Source organism: Rhea americana, unplaced genomic scaffold, assembly GCF_003343005.1.
Source record: "Rhea americana isolate MKP2758 unplaced genomic scaffold, rheAme1 scaffold_8, whole genome shotgun sequence".
In the NCBI taxonomy this organism is placed as follows: Eukaryota; Metazoa; Chordata; class Aves; order Rheiformes; family Rheidae; genus Rhea; species Rhea americana.
This window is the reverse complement of record NW_028186978.1, coordinates 11,152,718-11,176,777: the sequence shown is the minus strand read 5'-3', so window position 1 is coordinate 11,176,777 and position 24,060 is coordinate 11,152,718. Positions and strand designations below refer to the sequence as shown.

The following is a 24,060-nucleotide window of genomic DNA, read 5'->3' as shown; positions in this document are numbered from 1 at the left end:
ACTGCCAATACTGCTTTGACTTCAAATAGCTATGGCAGACCTGTTGAGGTTGTTTTGATTCAGCCCAAAAGCTTAATTATACATTCAGGGTAAAAGGGTAGGGGAGAACCTTTTGATTATGTAAACAAAGACCTGAGATTAAAAAAAAAAAAAACACTCAAACAGAGAAGGAGAGGGGAACTGCCAATACTGCTTTGACTTCAAATAGCTATGGCAGACCTGTTGAGGTTGTTTTGATTCAGCCCAAAAGCTTAATTATACATTCAGGGTAAAAGGGTAGGGGAGAACCTTTTGATTATGTAAACAAAGACCTGAGATTTCTAGAAAGGCTTCTATTTTTATTAGCATGAGCCTACTGCTCTATTCACAGCAAGAACATGCAGTGGTATTTCTGAGCAGTAGGAGTTTTGATGAAACAACTACGAAATAATTTGTGGAAGAAGGTAAGATTGCACACAATGTACAGCAAGATTTTGGGATAAACTTACAAGGCAACTTATTTGGGGGGGAAGACCCTAAAAATGAGGGTCTGCTATCATTTTCCATTTATCCCTAATCCTTCTTGCTCCCAGTACATACACCACAGAGATGAAACACCAGTCAAACAGTGATTSCACCAAGTGAAGCCTATGTCTAGATATCAAGGCAGGATCAGATCTCCCTCAAAGTACTTGGTCAGGTAGTTAGGCTCTTGAGGAAACYACTGATTCACCAGATAAATCCATGTAGTGCAGTTTCACATCCATAGCAGAAAAACATTTATTACAAGAACAGATCCACTCTACCTCTGGGAAACATGATCTGACAGTGCACCAGCTTCCAAGGGCATGTCCTTTTACAGGCCCAAAGAAGGAGGAAGACGCAGGGTACTCTGCCAAGCAAAAGTGAAGCCCGAGAAATCAGACTTGCCTCAGCCAACTTGGGGGTCTGACAAAGTCAGCTGGGCAGAATTGCTTTGTCTTGCAAAGGTTCACAGAATTAAAGGTGTAGGTGGGAAGGTATATTTGAGTTTCCCTGAAGATAGATTAGGGAAGTACAAATCACAGGTACAAACTGAACAAAATAACCATAAAAAAGTCTTAATATCCCATTCACATTATAGGGATATGCACTTCTCAACACTGTCATGTGTATTCTGAAAATGCAGAAACGTGTTTATGCCAGAGATACAGCTGGTTTCCTGGACACTTTTCCTCAGGCTTTATGTGTATGTCTTTGTGTGTGTTAAAAAAGACTCCGCATACCTGGTGCCCAATTTATATTCCAGTTAGGATGTAGTAAACAAGCATCTGTCAAGCTGCTTAGCATGCTATGCAGCGCAGCACAGCACTGACCAGTAGCGTTTAATTTCTAAACTGGTAAATTTTTGTGCTCAAGTATCACCTATATGCAGCCCATCTGAAAAATTAAGAAATAGAATGGGCACTGGTCTGTCTTTAACAAAGGTAACGGTAACCAAGTTGTGTTTTCCAGAACTGAGACATGAGGCTCTAGCAGAGACACTGCTGAGATGCATCATAATGTATGTTYGCTGGGGAAATGTCTATATAGCCATGACAGCGGTCTGGACTGAATAAGGATGAAGACTCCTSGTCTTCACAGTCTCAGAAGGGGACTCTCTAGATATGCTGAAGAAGAAATACACAGCAGAAAAGGGACTACATCATAATATTAAAAAAAAGGACCTGAATTCTAACATAAAGCATCCAGGGGGTAATATTAGAGACTGGCTTCCATCTCCCCATCCTGATTCAGGAGGCAAACAAGTTACAAACAGCACGCATCTTGAGATTAGATACTTYCTCCAGTGCCAGCATTATGCAGCAAGACTACCAAAAGCAAATAAAAGACTACAGATATACAACTTTTTAAGCCAGCAATTTGAAGGTGGAGAGAAAATGAAATACTGAAGAGTTAAAAGCCAAGATCAAAAAACAATTTAGATCAGCTCAATGTCAAGTCCTGACACACTGCTCAAAGGTATTCGTGTTCTACATAGGTACTGCTATTTCTAAGTCTCTGAACTCAGGCACTTGTGACTCTTACAATTTAAGAGTGAAATGCAAATATGGGAAGCATGCAAAAGAAATTACTCTTCTCCTGTGAAAATTACATAAGTATACTTCCCTTTTTATCAGATTACAAATCATGAGAAAACTCTGCATATTTAGCAGTTTATATCTTTTTAATAGTTACTTTAAAATATTTCATAAAAGTTCTCCTCAGCTACTCATAAGTTAATAGTCAATTCCTGATTGGTAATGGCAGAAAAAAATATTTTGAAACTAGTAAGATCACCTACAACTTGTCCTCCAAATATAAAAAATTGAATAACATACTTCTTGACTAACAATCAACCTGACAAAGACTAAGCGATAATCTATTTAGCCATACATAATTTGATATAAATAGTATCCATGAAGTTTTGATAAAAGGTAATAACCATACTAACATTAAAAGCTATGGAAGTTCCCTACAAGAATGCATGCTTACCTGCATGAAATACCCAGTAACTAATGCCTTTCTTATATTGATGTAATAGTCTCTGCTGGTAAAGTCAGTGCTTCTACGAGGCAAATTAAATCTATCCATGATTCGTGACAGCTGTTGGCGTACATTGTCTGCAGACATCAGGGACCTGTAGTTAATGAAGTTGTCATAACACCACTGAACCGACTCATGATCTGCAACATTAAAAAACATGAATAAAAATGAATATTTCATCCAATTAAAACAATAAAACAGCAACCAATTGATTGATCAGTTAGATGAACTACAGAGAAAACAAACTTTTATAAATGATAATCGCTCTTGGCCTGTTCAGTGAATTTCTTGCATTAGTTAATTTGCCTACATCATTTCTTATTCAGAAGGCATGTGCTCAGAACAACAAAAGTTAGCTTATTTTTTTTGTGTATGATAACGCACACACAAGCACTGCTGTTTTGCTGAAATACTAGACCAATGAATCTCTCACATTTTGAAAGCACTGAGTAACTAAGAAAAATATCTTTCAAAGCTGCAACAAAGTGTAATTGGACATACGGAGCATTTTAACTGTAGCATGCAATGAATATACAATATGGTTATGTACAATCTTCTTGTGTTTGAGAAACCAAGATGAACACACAAATGGTGCTTAAATTCACCATTCAAATAACTGTTTACAGGCTGAACAACCATACTAATTAGTACTAAACATGATGCACCTCACAGAAGTTTAAGTGAATTTAGGYAACTTGTAAGATATAGAATCACTAACATCTATAAAATTTTACATCTCACTCTATATTAGCTAGACAGACTAGATATATTACAACTGATTCACTCTGTACATACTCAAATTTTAGGAAATGATGTCAATGAAAGTAAGTTTCCAAAATCCATCCTGGAAACTTGCAAAGACAAGTACCACCAGGTTGGCTTAAGTTACTGTTTCTACTACTGATAGCTCTAATAAGAGATCTGGTAAGACATATCTGAACCATTCTCTCATTATAAAACCATAGATGTTAACACTGAGAAACCTAGTTCTCCCTACCATTTCTGTTACTCCTCAGTGATGCTCTTCTGATCTTTGTTACTTCGTTAATCCAAAAACCTAGCTCTAACAAAAGTCAACATAGTTTTAAAATTTACTCTTGTATAGAAAGATTCTATCCTTAATTTGCCTTGAAACAAAGAAAGGTTTGGTAATTTGGTTAAAGGTAATTTGAGAGAGTTTTAAGTTGTTTGTGCACATCATCCTACAGAATGTATTTTTAAATAAAGGATGAATGCACAAACTTACAGGTCACACAGCAAAATCATTACTGTGAAGTATCTAAATGGGTTACTCTACGCCATTTGAACCATGCACTTTAGATAATCCATAACTAATATTTTACACTTTTCTAGATAGAAATAGTATCTGAATTTTATCTCCTGATCTTCTGTATCAGTAGTAAACTCAATTTCACAGTGAAACTGAACAAGATTATTCCTCAAATAATTCCATCCCTGAAAAATGTTGCTTCACTCAAGATATTATCAAACTTTTGTAAATACAGAGTATAATCTATAAACAAAAGTGACTAGGTGATCTATTCTGGAAATGAAACATGATAATTTCTTGGTGTTCAGTTCCTCTAACTGCATCATCAGTTTCTCTTAAAACAGGATCAAAAAATACTAAAGAATGCCTAAATTCAATAAAACTGAAAAATATCTCCTCCTCCCCACCCCCCACAGACTTCATCCTGAGATACTTCAAAGGACTTGGCTGGAAATTTGAGTGGGGAAACAAGGAAGAAAAAGATGGTGCAAATACTACTGACAGTTCTGCACATAACCATTTTCCTTAAAAATTGACAGCACCTGTTGTTCACTAAGCTATATTCTGGTAGCAGATAAAGTTTTGCACTTAAGGACTTCATCTGGTAACTTATCATTCTGTAAGAGAAAATCGACATGACAATATTTACTAAATCCTAATCAACATATAAGTAGTTTGTCTGCAGCACTGGAAAAGGATCTCCTCTAGCTAAATTTAAATAGCTTAATTTTTTTTAAWCTATTAAAAATTGCTATATCCTACTATATTTATTTTGAAAAAGTGCAAAAAAAATAGGTATAGCAGGAACTCCTAAAAAGTTATCAATTACTGTTAGAACTCACGTACTTTGCAGATATAAAAATGCTACAGTAAAAAAAAAAAAAAACACCTACTAGTTTTCTGTCTAAAATATCAAAACCTATAGTCTTTTAAACTGATTCATTGTATCTTGATTTTTTTTCCAACTCCAAAAAAGCCTGCAAAGACCAAATAAACTCTTCCAGGCTGTGAGAAACAAAGTTTGAACATTATTTTGAATTAGACCAGGCTGCTTTGCATCGCATATGGAGTCAATATTCACTGGAATAGATTAAACAGTTTTCCTGTATCCTAAGCATATGCCTTGATCAGTTAACTGGCTGGAGAATTCCATTAACTAAAAAAAGATTGAAGAAAAAATAAGCAGCATGAAGGCAAACGTCTCCAATTCATAAATTCTGAGTAAAAGTTTCTCCATTATTGTTTTGAAGTTAAGAGTTYTGAAGACCTTTGTCTGGATTTTTCCTATGTGGATACCCTTGGCTTTGGATTGCTATATATTGATACAGTGATAGAATGTTTCAATGCAAGATTCCCAGACCCAAGCAGCAATGGAAAGGAGCACCACAATTCTTTACCTAGGGTAAAAGAACTTTGCTTTTTGTTCACTGACACAGATATGAAGTGTAACAGAAGCATCCGATTTCAATTTTACTCCTAAAGAAGGTTATCTTTTGACTTACAGCCAAAGTAAACTTGACRTAAGTCACTGTTCAAAAAGCCACTTTTCAAGAGAACTTTTAGCTTCACCTGTATGTTCCTATCTTTCTCAAGCTGCTAACACACATTTGAGCTATGCCATAACACAATTTGCATAAAATCCATGTAGAGCTGAAATCAGCCAAATAAGTTATGCAGCCCTATGATAAATTTATTTCTTGTTGAAAGACAAAAGGATGATGCAGCAATCTATCCTAAGGTCATATTTCAGAATTCCAACTGTATTTAGAAACTTAAATTTTAAGCTCTTTTGCTTCCAGGAACATACTCTTTCAGAATTTGTGCTGCTCTCCCTTAGAGGTTACTAAACAAGTTCGTAGATTTTTTTTCTGTGATTAATGTCAGATAAAAACTTCCAATACTTCTTAAAGGAAAGTTTACTTCCTTCTATCCAAGGTTACCCAGCACTGGCTTAAAAGCCTGGCTTGTCTCCACAGACTCAGTAGTTTATTACCTGATCCACTGATCTGTTGGTTAGTTGTTTTTCTCCTCCCAAGGAGGACAGTAAAAGAGGCAAAGCAGCTAAATCTTAAATTAAAAAGATTAGCGCTATTTAAGTTACATTAAAAAGCCCTAATCTTTAACTGTCCCTGGAAGCTAGGAAAAGTTGACAGCACCAAGTATTAAAAGTATTTTGCTAGAACAGATGCACTTACTTTGTTTGAAAGCATGGTAGACATTCAGCAACGTCAAATGATCTCCATCTATATGGGCAAATCTCATCTTGGCTTCATCTGCTGCTTTCTTTGCTTCCGTGGGGCGAACAAAACACTGTGGGACTAAACAAGGTTGGTATGGGCCCAACACAAACGCCCATATCGATGAGTCACGCATTCACAGATAGAGGAACAAGGCCTAGCTAGGTCAGTTCACAGAGCATAGGGCAGGGCAGGATGGCCTCCAACTGCATCTTGGACTGTTTACTACCTTGATTTGGTACATCAACACCTAACCACATCTGTAAGACAAGAGGGTTTCAAAGCTACAGAGTACCTGATTATTTTTACTAGAACTGTAAGCAGGCATMAAAATCTCTACTCTGAAGGCCATCAAGATTGCCTGAATATACTGGAAGGCTCAACAGATCTTTGTTCAAGACCCAGTGCTGATAGCTCTACCAGGAACTAGTACCACATAACAAATACTTTAATTAGAAGCTTATTTTCTCATAAGCCTCTGCAGACAGAGTACAGAAGATGGTTCTGAAACTATACTGCTTAGCACAGTCTAAACAAACATTAATTTTATTACTAGTCTGCACTAATAAAGTTAAGTCATCTTCCCCAGATGGTATAGTTATCAGCACTGGTATACCAAAAAATGTGAATGAAGTATTAAGAAGTCTAAAGGTTGTGATGGTAGCGGTAGTGGTGGAAGGTTAAACCGTCCTTTGGCACTATTTAAAATAAAAATACCAATGCGATAAGCTTTGTCTATCATTATATTATCTTACATAATCAGATTCCTTCTTACACAAGCTTGAATCCAAAATGAGGTTTTAAGATTCCAAGTTCAGACTATGAAAGACCACGAGTATCATTGCAGCCAACTTAATACATGGTCTGTCAACATTCTGCTAGGTTTACTGGTTTAATAGGTCAATATTAATTAACAAGACATTCAATGTAGTTATGAAGAATCTTAACCGCAGAGATCTCAAAAAACACCCCACACCCACACAAAGTCTGTCTCTTTACATAGACTCTACTGCAGATACAGTTTAAGTTTTTGTACATGTTAAGTTTCAATAATCTTGATGCTAAGATGCTACAAAATCCTTTATTTTTCTAGCTCCTTGAGGCTATGTCAGCCTTACCATAATTGAAGCCCAATCTCATTAGGACACTGTTGTTGTATCTTACCTGTCCTAGTAGATGACAGCTCTTTGATTTTTTTAAATTCTCATAAAATCCCCAAAACATTACACTTCAAGAATAAGTATGCCACATGAGCTGAATACTAGATGGAATTTTGATGAAAATACACACTGCAGTAGTGAGTCACATTAATGCGTTGATCTTTGATTTGTTAAAGAAGATGGAAATGCAGGTGTGAAATAAACACCCTGTATTTTGAGACCAGTATTTGAAAACAGAGGGTATTTTAATTTCTAACTCAGGCTAAAGGCAAATTTCAAGTTATTGTGACTGACTTAACTCATTGTTTTGAATAATTAATAGCACTTGCAGTATGAAAAAAGCTGTATGCAGGTAAAACATCACAGCAAGACACTACAGTGAATTAGAGAATTTACACTAGTACAAAACACTGACAGCTACAAACTCTGATGTGCCCTAAAAAGCTCTTATAAGAATAATTAAACACATATGATCATTTAATCTGCTTATGCATTCAATACTCTTTCCCTCCTTTCTGGTATTTAGCCCGAACAGTAACACATGAATTGCTATCCAGTCAGACAAACCTTACGTGTACTTAAGGGATCCTAACATATCATACTATATCATGCCTTTGGAGGGCGGGAAATCAATAAAGTCTTTACTYTGGAAAATAGCCCTTACAAATACTATGACTATTTTGGTTTTAAAAGATTTTTAGTTACTACACAAAGTAACCAGCTTCAAGTCAACTTTAAAGACATTTTACCACAATAACTTAATTGTGCCTCAAAATAAAAGTAATATAGGTTGAGAGAAGGTAAACAGAAAGAGGCTGAATCAGCTGAAGACAGACAAAAATATTAAGACTTATTCTTTAGTAAATTTCTGGGGGAACGGAAGGTAGGGGGAAGAGGAGAAAGACAGGCACCAACCTACCACCACCTCCGCAATTAAGTCCACTATTTAATCACAAAAAATTATTAGATTCTGCCCTGCCCATCTGCTCTGAGTCTGAACAGTAACTCTGCAACAAACATTTCAGCTTGTTCTTAAAAAACTTTCATATAAATATACTGTAAGACTAAACTGCAGTAACAGATTTTACACTTAGCCAAAACATGTTTCTAATCATCCAAGTTAAGCATGTAACCAGTAGCATATCTGCATTGCGAAGAGTCTGCTAAAACAACACACCCAAGAGAAACAACAGTGATTATGGAAAAAGAACAACCCACTTTCATAATGGACTAAGCCTTGCTGCTTGTCCTATAAAGACCAAGTATAAAATGAAGTAGTTTCTACATGACTGGGAATTGAAATGCAAAGCTTGTTGAACAAGATTTTTATCTCATCAAGATCTCCTTGACAAGCAGCTCTGCTCTGGTTCAGTGCTATTCACACAAGGCAGCAGAGTATAGCTTTGCACACAAATTTACTGTTACAAATACAACCCCCCTCCAGCCCCCAGGGAAGGTTTCCTCCTTCCCTTTAAGAGTAAGGTCTCCTCTTCAGCTTCACTACTTAATATGGCATCATTTCGTGTGTACCTATACAAGTTTACCAGTTTAATAAAAAAATGACACTTTAATCCTTTTGGAAATATTGGGATTTAAAGTGCAGAGAAATACACAATACAAAATAGATTTCCCTAGCTTAAAAATAGAGTGGCTAAACTTCTATTCTTGATCCCGACTATGAGCCTAAAAAGGAAGTTTCACTAGTATGAAATTCTTTCCTATATCAATGAAAAATACATACATACTTTTAAGTAGAATTAATCTGTTTGATCTTAACTATTTTATGCATGCTCATTCCTTAACTTTACTAATTGTTGACCTGCAGGTCAACACAGAAACCCGTAGTGACTAAATCCCTATCTGAAGCTTTGAAACAGCTCTAGATTTAATAGAAGTCTCTTTATATCGCTTATATGTTTGAAATGGAAAACTCAAATTTTCCCCAAACCAAAGATTTCTATTTTGCTTAGCTTCTCTTTCTCTGCTATTACCTGACAACATGGCAGTAATAGATAGGACCTCATTAGAGCAGTTGTAGTCACAACTTGCAATAACCATTTTAGCCAGTTGTGGGTCCAGTGGAAATTCTGCCATCATGGATCCCAACTCAGTCAAGTCTCCATCATCGTTTAAAGCAGCTAGATAATTCAAAAGCTCTAAAGCTCTCATCAAAGTCTCAGGAGCTGGAAGAAAAAAAAAATTCAGTGTGCGTGTGTACAGACACATTAATCAAACTGCTTTCAGCTGCAAACATGAGGAAGTACAGACTACCATAACATTATTTTTCATTGTCCATTTACACTAAGCTCTAAATATCAACCATTACCAAATTCATTTATGCACAACTAGAGACCAATGAGATTTTTTTTTTNAGAGAGAATCACTTGTTTAGGAGAGTTCTTAACTGAACCAAAAGCCTTGACTATTTGAAGAGTATTGCCTTCCAAAATTCAGATAGGCACAGCATCAAAGAAACATCCAGTTTTCCGGAAGTGCTGATGCGTGCTCTATTTTGCTTCAATCAAAATAGAGTACTGTCCTAAAACCTCAAACACATACTTTAGATAATTATAAACTTTCACAAATCTGAGCCTGCAAGAACGTTCTCCTAACCCTGCATTCCTCGTGAATGTGTATCACACACACAAAACCCACAATGGAACCCAAAAATCTTCCTGCTAAACTTACATATACACTGCATAGCATGAACAAAAATTACTAAAATGCTTTCTGATTTAATTTTCATGATCATAATATATTTAAGAAATACATTTTGACTTATCCAATAAAATCCATTTATTTAAGAATAGGCATGAACAGTAAACACTGTAAGAATAGAAATATCCATTAACTTTGTAGCCTAAGAAACATGTATTCAACTTTTAAAATGATAGCCAATTCACATACAACTGTTAATTGATTTATAATTAGAATGTGTAATCAAGGCAGTAAATAAAATGTCAAGTAATAGGTTGTCTAATACATATAATTGTGTCTTATCCTTTGCAGGCTGGGGACATAYAGTAGACTTCTTGGTTCTATTACAAGCTCTCAGGCAGACAAGGACAGAAAATACTTTCTTTTGTAAGACACAAAGCACTAAATTTCAGGATAAGTGATGAGTTTCTTTAAGGATTAGAAGATTTTTTGTACTTCTTTTGTCATAAAGTTTATTCTTTGTTGTTATTGCATAAACATTCACTGAAATTGAAGTTTTCTACAGTCAAAACAGAATGCTTTCAGAAGGCAAAATAAAATATGAAGCAAATACCTGGTGGGTCCATAAAATCGAAGTGTACTAAATCATCTATACCAAGCTTCTTGAGCTGCAACACTACAGACCCCAGGTTAGATCTCAGAATTTCAGGGTATGTGTTGTCCTAGGGAGGAAGGAAACAAAAAGAAGAAAACAGAAATAAGAAACATACTTTGCCTTTCCTAGGAACTTTAAGCTATGTTAACATAGGGGGCGGATGAGTCAAGAGCTTAYGGGTAAGGAGTAAAGGGCAGGCTAACATGGGTGACACTGTTGTGGGTGTCTACTACAGGCCACCTGACCAGGAAGAGGAAGCTGATGAGGCCTTCTACAGGCAGCTGGAAGTAGCCTCACAATCACAGGCCCTGGTTCTCATGGGGAGACTTCAACCACCACTGTATCTGCTGGAAGGACAACACAGCTAGGCACAAACAGTCCAGGGGGCTCCTGCAGAGCACTCGTGATAACTTTTTGACACAGGTGGCAGAAGAGCCAACAAGGAGAAATATGCTGCTGGACCCTGTACTAACAAAGAAGGACTGATTGCACACATGAAGGCTGGGGGCAGTGGCCAAGAGATGGAGGAGTTCAGGATCCTGCACGGAGAAAACAAGCCAGTAAGTAAGATCGCAACCCTGGACTTCAGGAGAGGGGACTTTGCCCTCTTCAGGGACCTRCTTGGAGGAACCCCTTGGGTTAAGGCCCTAGAAGGGAGGGAGGTCCAAGAGAGCTGGTTAATATTCAAGCATYGCTTCCTCCAAGACCAAGAACGATGCATCCCTATGAGTGAGAAGTCCAGCAAAGGGGGGGGCAGGAGACCTGCATGGACGAGCAAGGAGCTCCTGGCAAAACTCAAACAGAAGAAGGAAGTAGACAGAACATGGAAGAGGGGACAGGCCACTTAGGAGGAATATAGGAACACTGTCAGAGTACGCAGAGACGCAACAAGGAAGGCTAAGGCCTATTTGGAATTAAATCTTGCAAGGGATGTCAAGGACAATAGGAAGGGCTTCTTCAACAGAAAAAAAAAGGAAGACTAGGGAGAAAATGGCTGGCTGCTGAATGGAGTGGATGCCCTAGTGACAAAGGACACAGAAAAGGCAGAGTTACTGAATGCCTTCTTTGCTCCAGTCTATACTGCTAAGGTCAGCCCTCAGGAATTCCAGACCCCAGAGACAAGACAAAGTCTGGAGAAAGGAAGACTTTCCTTTGATTGAGGAAGATGGGGTTAGAGATCTTTTAAGCAAACTTAAAACCCATAAATCCATGGGCCCTGATGGGATGCACCCACAGGGACTGAGGGAGCTGGTGGATGTTGTTGCCAGGCCTCTCTCCATCATCTTTGAAAGGTCCTGGAGAGCTGGAGAGGTGCCTGAGGACTGGAAGAAAGYCAGTRTCRCTCCAGTCTTCAAAARGGKYAAGRAGGAGGACCCAGGMAACTACASGCCAGTCAGCCTCACCTCCATCCCTGGAAAGGTGATGGAACAGCTCACTCTGGATGTCATCTCCAGACATATGGAGGAAAAGAAGGTGATCAGGAGTAGCCAGCACGGATTCACCAAGTGGARATCCTGCTTAAATAATCTGATAGCCTTCCCTGATGGAAAGACTGGCTGGGTCGATGAGGGCAGAGCAGTGGACGTTGTGTACCTTGACTTCAGCAAGGCTTTKGACACTGTCTCCCAYAACATSCTCCTAGRKAAGCTCAGGAAGTGTGGGTCAGATGAGTGGACAGTGAGGTGGATTGAGAACTGGSTGAAAGGCAGAGCTCAGAGGGTCGYCATCGGTGACGCRGAGTCTAGTTGGAGGCCTGTAGCTAGCAGTGTCCTGCAGGGCTCAGTCCTGGGTCCCATCCTGTTCGACTTCTTCGTCAATGACCTGGACGAGGGGATGGAGTGCATCCTCAGCAAGTTTGCTGATGAAACCAAGCTGGGAGGAGTGGCTAATACACCAGAAGGCCGTGTTASCATTCAGAGAGACCTGGACAGGCTGGAGAGCTGGGCAGAGCAGAACCTCATGAAGCTCAACAAGAGCAAGTGCAGGGTCCTGCACCTAGGGAGGAAAAACCCCATGCACCAGTACAAGCTGGGGGCCGACCTCCTGGAAAGCAGCTCTGCAGAGAAGGACCTGGGAGTGCGGGTGGGTGACAGGTTGACCATGAGCCAGCAAYGTGCCCTTGCGGCCAAGAAAACCAATGGTCTCCTGGGGTGCATTAGGAAGACCGTTGCCAGCAGGTGGAGGGAGGTGAYCCTGCCCCTCTACTCAGCCCTGGGGAGGCCTCATCTCGAGCACTGTGTCCAGTTCTGGGCTCCCCAGGACAAGAGAGACATGGAGCTACTGGAGAGAGTCCAGCRTAGGSCTACGARGATSATCAGAGGGCTGGAGCACCTGCCCTACGAGGAAMGGCTGCGAGAGCTGGGCCTGTTTAGCCTAGAAAAGAGAAGACTCAAGGGGGATCTTAACATCTACAAATACCTTAAGGGACAGTATCAAGAGGATGGGGCCAGACTCATTTCCGTGGTGCCCAGTGATGCTCGGTGACAGGACAAGAGACAACAGGCACAAACTGAAACACAGGAAGTTCCACCTGAATTTGAGGAAGAACTGTGTGGGTGACAGAGCACTGGACCAGGTTGCCCAGAGAGGCGGTGGAGTCTCCTTCTCTGGAGATCTTCAAGGCCCACCTGGATGCGACCCTGACTATGATGCTCTAGGTGACCTGCTTGAGCAGGAGGGTGGACTGCATCTCCAGAGGTCCCTCCCAGCCTCAACCATTCTGTGATTCAAAGTCCAATTCTGTTCTGTTCAGCAGTGTTCAACTTCCTGTATCAATAAGATTGCATCTCTAAAAGAATTTAGAAAAAGGCTAACCTTACCTGCATTTCAGTTTTGTAAGCCTTCTCTGTATACAGTCTGAAGCACTTGCCTGGTCTAGTACGACCAGCACGGCCAGCCCGCTGCTGAGCGGAAGCTTTACTAATTGCAGTCACCAAGAGAGACTCCACCCTGATACGAGGATTGTATACCTATATGAAAGTGGAATCAGAGTAGAAAAGAAAAAAAAAAAAAACACCACCGCTGATGAGTAAGAATGCTATCTAGAAAACAAACAAGGCTTTAAACATATGTACAAATTGTGTCTAAAAATATCTGAGAGAAGAAAAAAATGGAAACTTTGAAACTTCCTGTCAGTGATCCAAAGGTTTGCGTAGCCAAATACAATCGCCTAGAGAACAGCATTTACTTTTTTTTTTTCCCCCTCATTTCTTAACATCTTCTGCCAGGCTCCCTATACTCTTTAAATGTGTATATTTTTAGATAAAATTTTCACAGCAGAACTAGTACATCATTTGTTCTATAGAGTGCTAAACCCACTCCTGATACTCAAATAATTCTGTAATTCCAAAAACAGGTCTTCCTGGTGGAATTGTAAGGTTGAATAATCTTTTTTCTGACCTCCAGAGAAATCTAACATTAAGGTTTGTCTGCAGTTAAACACAAACAGCAGCACTGCCAACCCATTAGGAGTTACAGAAAGGAAGATATTGTAAGAAAGACTGTCGTCAGGCAGCAATTTCAGTTGAAGACTATCTTCCATATTTTAACACCAGGAGTATTTAACACCAGAAGGAGTTAAAAAAAAAAAAAAAAAAGGAGTTAAAAAAACTCAAGCACTTTAAAAAAAGCTAAACCTATGTGATCACTGTAACTTGTGTATGAAGATGCATCTCTACTCACATTCTGCTGCATCTCTCGTTGTGAGGCTGACAAAATGCAGAAATATTAAAGGAGAAGTCTAAGAAAACAAGTTATAAAGATCACAGTTGGTAAAAGAACTAAATGAAGCTGAGAAACTTGTAACTTATTCTTCATTCAGTTCTTTGTTCAACTGTGAGCAGGCTACTTCAGCCCCTCTTAACTTCCCATGGTGTTCTGAGAAATGCAATACATGCTCCTTGATGGAGGATCTTCAGGGCTGCAACACCACACGATAGATAGTGATGAGAAAACAATACTAACCCAGGTGTTATTTCTCTTATTTCAGTACAGGTGTTTTTTTACACTGACATCACTTAAAACAGATGGTAGCTTCTACCACCAGTTTTCCTTTACTTTCAGATTATCTCGGCTTATTTTAGTTTTGCACTGTATGTCTGTGTGTGGGAACACTTAAGTAGAACAGTCTTCCCCAAAAAGTCTAGACAATCCATATTCCAGGCCTAACTCAATCTTCACATTTTAGTTTTTTTAAAACTAAAATACTTCTGTGCTGCAGTGTTTCGGACAGCTCAGTAAGTTTACAGACTGCTGTAAGTAGGGTCCAGCTCAAGATTTCAATTAAAAGACCTACCTGTGCTTATAGAAATAAGATTTACCTGAACAAATCAGATGCCAAAAGTCTTTTCTACTCCGAGGAAATAGTAACTGAAGTTGCATTTACCTTTTGTTTTGCAAAGCCAGGATCAATCACAAACACAACACCATCTATTGTTAATGATGTCTCAGCAATGTTGGTGGACACAACAACCTGTAGAAAAATAGTATCATATATACAATGACTTTGCCATGAAATGATGCATGCAGACAGATCCCTGGTTCCATCTTTACACAAACTGGGAGTTTCCAGCATTTTCTTTCATCTCATCAATAACCACAAGAGCTGTGCTTCCAGACTTTTATAGGATGATCAGGAAACAACTATATCAGCTTCTACCGACAGTGCCAATTCTGTCCACCATGTTTCCACTCCTGTTAAAACTAACACTTATTAAGAAACAGAAGAACAAGGATTTTACTGGTTTATTTGTTATTTTGTACTTAAGATGCAAGTAAAATATTAAGTTACATTACATTCCTTCAACATACTGTTTTTATTAACTTTTTTCTTTTTAAAGCCCAAGTATGGCAAACTGGTCAAATAATATTAAATCAAGGTCTATATAAATATACTTAGATTAGTAGGTTTTATACATATTGCTCCTCCTCAGCTAAGCACTTTGTAAAGCTTTGTTTCACACAGCAGATGTTAAGAGCAGTCAAAAGCAGACATAACACCTTTTAACATGTACCTTATTTTACATATACATCGGTATAGTATGTTTTCTTTTATTTGGTTTGAAATAATTAGAACATATTGATTGCTTTAAAATCCTGAACACTTAACTTTGTCTTTTTAAATTATCTAATATTCAAATATTTTTATATATTTTGGAGGTTGTTTTCAAAAGCACTACAAAATATCTGMAGGTTAAGTCTCATACAAAAGTTAAAGGTGATAGCTGAGTTCTGAGGCATTATTCTCTGTCACTAAAGTCTTATGCCCAAAAATAAGGTGCAACAACCTATACAAATCTTTAGTTCTCATCCAAGTAGTAACCATATTAAGTTATATGTTAATTAGAAGATTTTAAATCAACTACTTTAAGACCCAGAATTCGCTCATCACCAAAGCTATGTAACTTTCACTTCTCAAATTCAGAGCCTTCCATAATGACTGTTTTCAGCAATTAGAATTTCAGATCTGTAGCAGTTCGTTCAAAATTGCAATAAAAATCAGTGGTCAAACTCAGTTTGTGTTCCAATTTTCCTTCCTTCTATTCACTTTGCCAGTCAGCTGCCTATTACCTCACCTTATCTCCTCTTAAGTGGACATACTATCTAGACTTGCCCAAATGCTACTACATAATTAAAGTAATAGTTGGGAAAAATATTTGAAATAAACCTGGAGTTAGTGTTCCACCCTGAAATGATCTGCTATTTAAAATTCAAACCAAAAAAAAAAAAAAAAATACCCTTCTCATTCACAGATAACCTGCACAGATTAGCCATAGACAAAAAACATACCAACACAATTAARTGCTGACACACTGGCACAACAGATTTTCATTAAAAATTTGCAAGTTATTAAAGATATAAATTGAACTAACATTTCTATGTTAAAAGGATGATTAATCCACATTCATAACAGCGTATGCCATTCAGCTTGCTGTTAGAGAACGCAGTATTTTATCTAAAGCCTCGCTACTTTTTCTGCATAACAGCCTTCAAATACCAATTACAGAGCAGCATCAAAAAGTGTTGGTCCCGCTTTAACCATCAATTTCTAGTAAGACACTTCAATATAAAAAATTCAAACACTGTTAGTGTATTCAGTCCACAAAGGCCCACCAGCAACTTAAACTGCACTCAAAACTTATCTAATTTGTACTCAAATCAGATGACACTTTCCAAAAGTAGAAAAAAATTATTCACATAACATCTCATTTGTTAACGYTACACTGCTTTAAAGTAAAAACCCACAAAAATTCAAGGAAAACTTTGCGGAAACTCCCCCACATCTTTAGAGCCAAATATCAAAGAACAGAGTTACTTGGAAGTCAGAGGAATGAAATTAGTGCTCAATTATGTTAAAATAATTTTTATCTAATTAGCTTTAACTACAGTTTTGCAATTAAAGAAATAGTTATGTTGAAAAGGTTTTTAAGTATCAGATTAGCAGTTTGATACACCGAACAGGTTTAGAGAATAATTTAAACACACTACTTGGAATATTAAGAATCATAGGTCTAAATATAATGGCATTAACTAGCAACTCTTAAGTCTAGTGAAACAAATAGAACAGTCTGGGAATTCAACTCTGGCATATTTTTCTGTATATACATGACATACAATATTTCTCACAGACAAGAAAACTCTGGCTAACAAAACATTCCTATCTGATTTGCATTAAGAGATTAAATAATCATACAATGAGACTCAAGGTAGCATGCAATAGCATGCACAAACATCARATGAATCACAAAAGATATACCAGTCAACATCAATGATCTTTTCTCTTCCCCCCACCTCCTATCTCCTATTTTTAAAGCGCAYGTCAACCAGCATAAAGAGAATACAAAGGAAAAGCCCAGTCCCACCTGGGATTTACTGCTGGTTAAGCCAACAGCTTCTGACTATTTTTTTTCCTCTGCAGTGAATACAGTCGTGATTGGAAACGACTGCATTCTGGCTGTTAGATGCAACAGTGGAATGCTTAAAATACCAAAACTGAAACTTTAGACCATTAGATTTTACAGATAATTAAGCAGTGGTTTATTAGCTTTCGAAGTTCTAGAAATAATGCATAAGATGCTCTGCCTCTTCCATGTTAACCAACAGGCTATACCTGATTAAGTAACTAGCATCAAATTCTGTATAAGACCATACTGATAATTCTTTCTTGAAAATCAAGAACTAACAGGTAAGGGAAAAATCTTCAAAACATGAATCAAAAAAGCTGAATGGAGTCAGTAGGCACTCTAGAAAGATCTTTCAGAGATACAGGAAAGCATGACTAACTGGTAGACTGTATAGCAAAAATACTCGTGTTCATTTATGTTTGCATAGTTACATAACTATATAAAGAAGTGGAATCATTTGTATCATTAACTACATACTAATGACCAAATCCAAAGGACAATAGTGCCCTTCAACAACTTAGAGGGGAAAACTGAGTTAAAAACCATCAGAAATCCACCATGTGGAAATTCAGAAATAACAGTGGGTAGCTAGTAAGTCAAAAAAGTGAAAGTTAAAAGCAGGTAGCAAGGTCCCTGAGGAAGGCAAGGGATGTTTTCAACAGGTTAGAGGCTAAGGCAAAGTATGATGGATGGGGAACACTTCCAGGAGATAATCCAAAGCAATACAGAAAGTTACATCCTCTAATAGGACATCCAAGCACAGTGGGGGTCCTAGCAGATTTCTACGTCAGTTTCAGGTTAAGAATAAACAAGTCAGTCACTTTTTGGCAAGTGGGGGGAAGAAGGGAGGAGAAGAGGAGCAAAGGGGACTAGGAAGGCTCTTTGAGTCATCATCTTCCTCCACAAAAGGAGGAAAATACTCTGACTAGCTGTAACTAAAAAAAGCATTTTATCTTGTATCTTAAGTATTCTTGCAATAATGGCTGATCTTCCCTAGAATGTGCAAGGAGAAGACAACAAGCTAAGTAATCAAACTACAGTATTTTTACAATTACTGCTATTGCAAGATGCTATAGAACTTCCACTATCTTACTTTTCTTTCACACAGTTAAAATTTTAAAAGATACATATTCACATACCACATATTCTTAACTTAGTTTTCAYGACCATTACAGACTTAAGTGATTCAGATCTCCTACTAATTCTTTCCTCAACAGTTCTAAAAACCACATTCGACTYGCAGGAGATTGCGTAAAAGCAGGCATCTTGTAAGACAGCAAGCAGTCCAGTAACGCAAGGTCCTACWTCAAACAGCATGACTGATAAGAGACTGACACAAAACACATTTGAACTGCAAAAAAACATTTCCACTCATTGCTAGATTTGCCATGAAGATGAAAACACAAAACCAAAAGCCAAAGTGTGTTTCAACCACAGCATTCAAATATAATTTAACTACAGTAAAGAGGCAGTAAGTACCTTCCCCCCTCCCTTTTTAAAGCCATAATGGCTTTATATGTCTGAACCTGTTGCTTGCATGTTTCAATGCCTGCTTTTGACAACAGTTTAAAACTTCCTAGTCTAGCAAAATTTTTCTTGCAATAAAAATAGTTGCTACAGTCGTTAGACACTAGTATTGGCTCTGTCAGTTCAGTATAATGAAAACTACATGCTGCATCTGTTATCCACTTACCAAGAAAACCAGAAACTGCCTATTTCAAAGTACACTGTTTTAAACAAATGGAAACTTAATGAAATACAAAGCTATCACTTCTTCATCACTGAGAAACGATTTTATTCATTCAAGTCATTTGCTAATACAATCTTGTTGCAGCATTACTTTCATGATTTCAGATTGTATGCTTTCTGCAATCAACTTCAATATGAAAAAAGAGCATCATTTTACAAAATTTAATAAGTGATTTATTCTTCCAGAACACTAGGAAGTTGTCACTAGTATTCTGCATACATTGTACTACACAAAAAGGGAAAATAATCAAGGAACAAACCCTGCCTAGAGCAGGCAGGATGATTCAGCTTTGACCTTCAAAATCTAACTTTGGGAATGTTAGTTTAGCTTGAAGCTCTGTTGAGACTCCTTCCAAATTTTCAGTTTAGGGAAACTGACACATTCCTAATGTGGCTTATGCAAGCATTCAGCAAGTGAACTATTAAACCTTATGCAAAGCATTCACTAACACCATTTCAGAAGTTTCAGTTTCTCGATCCATTTTACCCTGTGAAAGCACCCCAACTCCTTGCTTAATGCTTCAGAAAACAGGAACCTCTAACACCTTTATTTTTAACTTGCATCTTCTCCTAAGCCTCAAGAGAGGGATAAAACCTGCCTGACAGCACCCCCTGAAGAGATGACCAATTCAGTTTCCAAGAGCATGTCTCAGAATAACCACTAAGGAGAAAGAAAAAAAAAAATCCCATCCCTCTACTTAGATCATACAGCTGTCAAATTCATTATCTGATTTACATTAGTTTCTTSTGAGAAATAAGGTGAATGTCATTCCCATTCAGTTCTAATCCCTACTATTTAGAGATGGGCACCACAATTTTGAATTGCACTAAGAAAAAGGGTTTTCTAAAAATCTAAACATAATATTTATAGTATATCCAATAATTATTCTAGTATTTAAGACTTCATAAAAAACTTTATCTGTTACTGTCCAAATTTACAGATGAAACTTGTATTTAATTCCCTACACAGCTGTGAGCAGCTTGCTACTGAACAGTATGCTAAGATACAATACATTTTTGATATTGTTTACCTTTCTTCCTATTGCTCCATTTTGTTTTTTTGGTGGGGGAGGTTCAAAAATCCTTTGTTGTTGCTGCGGAGGAAGAGTAGAATACAATGGAATGATTTTGATGTCGCCAACCTCAGGACCCAAATCATCAATTTCACGTTTTATCCTCTTGCAGGCTTCATCAATCTCCTACAAAACAAAAATACTGATTAGAAGCCCACAAAAATAGTAACATTTTATTTTAGACCTTATGACAATCACATTAAGTCGAAACCCAGAAAACCTGCATTTTTTCCCCCCACTAAAAAGGAGAAGGGGGAAATTAAGGTGGTTGCTGAATTTCCACTGAATTTTCCACAACACTCCCAGATGCCTCAGCTTCTGTACTTTAATGAACAGTCTAATTTGCATTCAACCTTTTTTCTTTTAGACATGTTTCCTAATTAATTCCCTACAAATTGTACTAAAATTGAAATCTCTCACCCTGGAATATTAAACTGCACTCATGACCTTTTCAATTTTCACAATCTAGAAGAAATTGATGTGCAAGATATTTTAAATAAGCCAATTAAGCTATAATGTCACGTATCACTAATGCAATTATATGGAAGATTTGCTTCATTGTACCTAATGAGAACAAACACCTTTACAGTAAAAACATGGATGCTCAAGAACCAAACCTCTCCATCTAGCATTTCATATGTGTTTTAAACTTAACTGAAATTTCATTTAGTATTAAAGTCAGAAATACTCCAATGAAAGGATCYTAGCATTTTCTACAGTATTTGCGAGTCCATTTTCTATCTAACTAACTTTATAGACAAGAAAGTTCATCACCTGCCTAACTGTTTACAACTCAGTTTCATTTTAAAGCAGCTGCACTTATGCTAGGTGACCCAYAGCTATGAAAAGATTTAATGAAAATAGAAAATTAAAGTGCACATAGATTAGGCCAATGAATAACAACTTATTGATCTTCAGCTTAAAAGTTACAATGCCTCCACTGCTATGGCCAAGAGGTACTCTTAGCAACTACTGAGATTTCAGCTGAACCACTGATAGGAAAACCAAGCCATCATTAGCAGAAGCAATTTAGAAAAAAAAAAATGAACACGGCTAAAATGTATACTCCAATAAACAGGCTAGGTCTCCCTGACAAGTGACCAGCCCAAAGTTAAAATAATATTCAAGACTCAAACACATATAAACCTTCAGGTAATCTAAAGTCTATGCAAAATTATTGCTTTAAACAGAATTTAAGAGAACAAAATCAGTTTCCCTTTTAGAATCCATATATTCAGATAGAASCTAAATTAAACCTGACAGACCTGGGAGTGTCTTTCACTTGTTCTTAGAGATACTATGCTGAATATTATTAAGTGAAAACCGAAAAGTGCTTTAAATAAGCACAAATACTAATGTTCTGTATTGACCAGTATATAGAATCAACTTAAGTAGGGCAAAAGAAGGGCTATATGATCTGAGTCTTAATAAGCCTAATGCCTTCTGGCATTATCTTTCAAATTTGAATGAACCACAGGTATTTACAAGGAAGTCTTTTGAACAAAGGTACACTTTACCAAGAAATCCAATATACCTTTCATAAAATACAAAAGGTATAAGAAACTAAGCTAGAATGCCCCCTACTGGTTTACTAACAAGAAAGAATTTCTTTAAAACAGACAGCAATATCTGGTACTCTGCTGACAAACTCTTTCAGAAGTCCATTAAAATCCTCCTGAAGRAAAAACAGCTTAATTGACAGACCATAAAAAGTAGCTATAAATTAATACTTTTTTTCACCATTATGGAAGTATTTCAAAGTAAACAGTCAATTAACTGATTTGGCACATTGTGTTTCCTAAAATTTTTACCTACTCAAAAGTCTTGATAAATTGGTATTTGTGCATTAGTTAAACATTTTTGAAAGAAACTTTAATTTTGTATTAAAACAAGTCAAATACTAAAATGAAAAATAGATGCTAGTTCCTGCTCTGACCATCACTACATTTTGTTTCATAGAATTTGAGCAGATTGCATTCATAACTGGGAAAGCCCTAAGGCTGAACAGGAAGCTTCATCTTCAACACTAATGACTAGTGACTCCAGCATAGTTTAAACTTAAGATATAATGCAATACAAGCAAGCAACAACAAATGAGCACACCACACTCCCCAGGTCACATGTGTCCATAGCTACCTATCAGCTTTCAGATGAAATAGCGTTCTTTCTCCCTAAACTTTCCTAATGTAGTTTAAGTATCCCTAATCAGGGCTCATTAAAATACCTCAACACAGAGGATAACTGCATATATAATCATTATTCTGCAGATCTGGGGAGATAACAGACCTTTCATCATATGCTACTGAAAGGAAGATGCGAGTCACAAACTTTTAGAGGCAGTTAAAAAAAAAAAAAAAAAGGGCACCCAGTAGTACTGAATTGCTTCAATAAAGAAGTGGGGTTGGGGGGTTGGAAGGGAGGGAAGAGAACAAGTTCCTTGTATTCAACACCTTGCCAGGAAAATATTTCATCTCTAGATCAGTTTTTATCCACAACCACTTGACTTTCATTCTAGGTTTCCTATAAAGAATGATATTTAAAGACCCTTCAGTTCCAACACCAACTAAAACTGAGATTTATGTCAGAAACCATTCCAAAAAGCTATCCAAAACTACACAATCTAAGATGCATATGTAGTTTTAAAAAAAGACAGCTTGACAGCATTAAGCATTCAAAGTTAAGTGTCAAAGATTCCTTTGCATCACTTGAAAACATTTAAGTCTAGAAATAAGATATGGTTGAATGTACAATCCTAACTTTAATCCTCTGAGGACAAGTCATTATAGCCTTGAATTACTTAAGTGTGAAAAACTTTTCTTACAAATTTAAGTATTCGCACACCATCTTTACTACAAGTCTATTACACAACCCTGTGAAGAGGGATTACTATTTCAACCTACATTTAAGAAAAGGGGTTCTTCTTGGAAGGAGGAAAAAGAGGAGGGGGTAGACTGAGCTTATGCTACATTTAAATAATGCCTAAAAAATAAAAATAAAAGACTTCTTGAAGTCCTAACTACTTGAGATAGAGGATACCCAGGTACTGGCAACAAGACCAAGCACAGGATCAGAGGAACCACAGTTGAGTAGCGTCCACCCAGTTTATCTGTACAAGGACCTGCTCCAGAATTAATCAAAGAAAGTAGGTCTATCATACAACACAGGCAATGCTGAAGATAGAGTGAATCTGATCCTAGTTCCTTAGGAAACTAAGGACCTTTTAGGAGTATTAAGTTCTCAGTAAAATTGCTGTCAATGAAACTGTGCGTCAATGCATTCATTCGAAAAAGAGTTGACTGCCAGAGGTAATCAGCAAACAAACCACAGAGAGAAGAAAGGTTACATGCTAGCAAAAATGCTCATTTATCTCAAGCTCCACACAGTTTCAACATGTTATACCTACACTTCACCACATCTAGTCATTATTATTACTGTAGCCACAGTCTACTGTTTATATTAATGTTTTAAACTTCTTGCTTGATCCTATCAAAATGTATTGATGGTATACTTACAGCACCTACAGTTCAGCTGAAATACTGTGAAAGCTAGATTCAGGTAGCAGTTAAGAGCTCTAGAGCAATGCATTTTAAATATTAATGTGGAGTTCTCAATGTTCTTTCACACACTCAACAGCATAACCTATTCTACTTGGATAAGCTCCAGAGAGACAAGCATCAACAAAGAAAAAATTTCTTTTTATGGATACTCAAACGATCAAGAAGGAAGGTGGCGGAATTGCAGGTGGTAGAAGGGGCACCACTGATTTTCTTCAAAGTGTCTGAAAACTACTGCTGCATTCTTGCCTTCTTTAC

The 24,060-nt window shown here is 37.3% G+C and overlaps 1 protein-coding gene across 1 annotated transcript in view; it reads right to left on the bottom strand.

The window, feature by feature from the left end:
• Positions 1 to 24,060, bottom strand: part of DHX15 (DEAH-box helicase 15) — a 53,243-nt gene that overhangs the window by 7,485 nt on the left and 21,698 nt on the right. The window contains exons 6-12 of the mRNA XM_085322682.1: positions 20,207 to 20,374; positions 14,909 to 14,995; positions 13,344 to 13,493; positions 10,483 to 10,591; positions 9,203 to 9,394; positions 6,010 to 6,132; positions 2,494 to 2,684 (exon numbers count right to left, since the gene is read on the bottom strand). Coding sequence (XP_085178808.1) covers positions 2,494 to 2,684; positions 6,010 to 6,132; positions 9,203 to 9,394; positions 10,483 to 10,591; positions 13,344 to 13,493; positions 14,909 to 14,995; positions 20,207 to 20,374 — 1,020 coding nt within the window. The remainder of the gene's footprint in view (positions 1 to 2,493; positions 2,685 to 6,009; positions 6,133 to 9,202; positions 9,395 to 10,482; positions 10,592 to 13,343; positions 13,494 to 14,908; positions 14,996 to 20,206; positions 20,375 to 24,060) is intronic.